At 40.0% G+C, this 3,184-nt stretch overlaps 2 protein-coding genes across 2 annotated transcripts in view; both read right to left on the bottom strand.

The window, feature by feature from the left end:
- LOC118323604 (zinc finger protein 501-like) overlaps nucleotides 1–1,038 on the bottom strand; it is a 4,462-nt gene extending 3,424 nt beyond the window's left edge. Inside the window, exon 1 of the mRNA XM_035655613.1 lies at nucleotides 409–1,038. Coding sequence (XP_035511506.1) covers nucleotides 409–484 — 76 coding nt within the window. The 5' untranslated portion in view covers nucleotides 485–1,038. The remainder of the gene's footprint in view (nucleotides 1–408) is intronic.
- LOC118323049 overlaps nucleotides 1–3,184 on the bottom strand; it is a 126,672-nt gene that overhangs the window by 45,604 nt on the left and 77,884 nt on the right. The window lies entirely within an intron of this gene.

The following is a 3,184-nucleotide window of genomic DNA, read 5'->3' as shown; positions in this document are numbered from 1 at the left end:
CAACCAAGAGTTTCTGTGGTGGAAGTGGGCCTAATCTGAAACCCCCATCATGGGCTTAAAGGCCATGTTAGGAACCCAATACGCCCGTGCCAGATTACATTTTGATAATTTATTTTCATTTCAAATAAAATGTTCCAACAAAAATTGGGGTACATTTAAGAAAGTCCCTATACAATAGTGGAACACTGACAGGGATCATGTTACTGCATAATGAACACATATACCATTAAGTACATTTTGTTGAGAATACTTGCATAGTTTAAGTGAAGTACAGTTGTGAAGACTGTTCCTTTTAGAGGTGTATTTTCAGTGTGCCATTAGTAACGTTACCTTCCTTTAACAAAAGGACCTGAATATGTGAACTCCCGTTACCTCGTTCAGTGGAAATAACAATGGAAGTGCACTCACCTGTTTCTAACTGGACTTCAGTCTTGATATCAGCGTCCAGTAGTTTGCGTCCCTCCTCGTACTCGCATTGATACATTGTTATATATTTACAGAAACTTTCCCTCCTAACACACTCAGTTTATCTGTCTGGTCACTCTGCGGTGTTGTTGAATTTGAATACGTTTGCGTTCGTCTATTTGCAGCTAGCAAGCTAAGTTAACTTCATTAGCTTCGTTGGACACAGTGAGGTAATTCAGATGTTAGACGTGTTCCAATAAAGGGGAGAGCACAGAGTCTATTCAGGCTGGTCTATGTGGGCATCTGGACTCCTGGGTCCGTGAAGAATACTGTTAACTGTTAGGTCTCTATCTAGCTACTGTGACTAGCACTGTGCGCCGGCCCCGTCTATTTCCTGCTAACTCCCCCTAACATTGTTGGCTAACAGGAGAGGAGTCTGGGGTGAAACCATTGGGTAAAACATCCTGAAAGTTTACACAACAAGTTTATCCGAATATAAAGACTCTGGTGGTTCATTCCGACTGTATCTTATGTTAACGTAACGTTACGTGATACGGAATGGAAAAGTTAGCATGTTAGCCACGGTTACTACAGTTTCTTGCTTTCTTCTTCTTCTTCTTCTTCTTTAGTTTCGGCCGACTAGACTTTACAACGACGCATTGCCGCCCTCTTCAGTTTGTTGTTGGTACTGCACACTTCATCATGTTTTTTTAGATGTAAACTAAATTAGGCCATATGACTGCACTGTGATGAAACTAGGGATGTACGATATTATGGATTTTTGTTTTTTTGTTTTGCCAATACAATAACCCATAATTACCTGCTTCTCATGGCTGATATTGATAAAATAACCAATGATTTCACATTTTTATACATCTAAATTATATAATCAAAGTTTTTACACACCTGAGGGTAAGAATGGCTAGGCTTCAAGATAACAATTTGTCACATTCAGTAATTATGTTTTCATCCCATGTTCCTCAGTTTGTGACATGAAGTTGAATATTGTGCAGCTATGTTAGCTGTATGTCCCTCTCCTAATAGGATCTTTAGTTTTTTATGGTCATGTAACCTGTCGTGCTGTGACCACAGACTCTGCACCAGAGAGCGTTTATCTCTGTGTTTCTCTGCAGAACATGTGTGACAGTCACTAGACTGTACAGGAAGTGTACCGTATATCATATAGTGGGTTATATAAGGGTTCTGCATAGGAGCTGCAGAGAGCCTGTTTTTTGTGGTCAACCCAATAACATTTGTAAAGTGGCCAAAGGGGAATCAAATATGATAATGCCACCTCCTTACGCACAGGGGAGTGTCCAGACTTTTTTGACTGAGGTGGCAGAACACTGACTTTTGCAGGGGTGGCATCAAGTACGTGTCTCAGCTTTCCAGTCATTTCCATGCCAACACTGTTAGGTGAACTCAGTATGCAAAAATATTCAAATACACTAGGTTAAAATAACACATTTATACACTTATACCACATGCAAGAAAATGCATGGTTTTCGCATAATGTGGGCATGTCTGTAAAGGGGACACTCATGGATGCCTGTTAGAACCCATTTTCATTCAGAGATCAAGGGATCCCTTTGAAAATAGCCATGACAGTTTTTCCATCGGCAAAATTTTGCCTATAACTTGAACTTGAAACTGAACATAGTCACATGTGTATTCTTCTTATCCATCCTTTGATCACGCTCCCCGTCAGCTCAATCTGGGCCATTTGAAAGCATGTACCTGACCTGTATTTGAACCTCAGTATATGGATATGGGTGCACTACAGTTAGGCTGATTTGACCATGGAGACATGAGTGACGGCTGGCTTGACCGTAGCCCATCTATGCACACTGGCATGATCTCTGATAAGCATGAAAAGTGATATGAGGAAACAAACTTTTGTTTTCTCATGATAACAGGTTGATTATATCTAACACATTTTTCGCGATAACTACATAATTAATGTGTGATCTCGAGATAACTGCAAAAAATAATTGGAAGCACGGCCATTCTTGGCTTCTTTACATATGTGTTAATTTTTATCGATGCACTTTTTTTGCATGTTTACAGACACCGCCCATTCAATTTATGAGCATAAAGATCAGAGGTCTATAAGCTTGTGTTGCGTTATTTAATTGGCAGCCAACAGCAGTCAGGCCACTGAAGACCAGCCAACTCACTGATTCCACTCCTTTTCCATTTATTATTTCAAGTCTGTATATGTCCTCTAAGCACTCTTATATGTAGTAGTGATGTTGTTACATTCAAATGATATACAATGCATTTTATTCATATTTTCAAATTTAGCTTGATCACACTGTTTACATTCCTTCAGCCCACTACCTGAACCCACAGCTCAATGACTGAATATAGCTTATGTTCTTCACAGGTCTTTCTTCACTTTGCCCTCATCCTGTGAGACTTTTTAAGATTACGTCCTAAATAATAATTTAAACTTTAAAAATAACAATCTTATTTAGTTTTCTTTACAGAAAGGAATGTAATGCATTTAAAAAAAAATACACCCTTTAAATTAAGAAGGCTTCATGACCCCCTGCAACGCTTTGGTGACCCCAAGTGGGGGTCGCGACCCCCGGGTTGGGAACTAGGATGCTTTGTCATGAGGGGGGTTCACATACCAACTAAGTGCAGAGCAGGGACCCAGCGGAGATCAGCCATGGATTAGCCACTACTATTAGTGTAGTTGTTGCTACTGTTGTTGCTGTGCACCTTTCTCTCTCTCTCTCTCTCTCTCTCTCTCTCTCTCTGTACAATAAGTGCA

The sequence above is a fragment of the Morone saxatilis genome, unplaced genomic scaffold (genome assembly GCF_004916995.1).
Source record: "Morone saxatilis isolate NCDOM2014 unplaced genomic scaffold, NCSU_SB_2.0 Contig14, whole genome shotgun sequence".
Lineage (NCBI taxonomy): Eukaryota > Metazoa > Chordata > Actinopteri > Moronidae > Morone > Morone saxatilis.
Note: the sequence above shows the minus strand (reverse complement) of the source record. Positions and strands in the feature narration are given on the sequence as shown.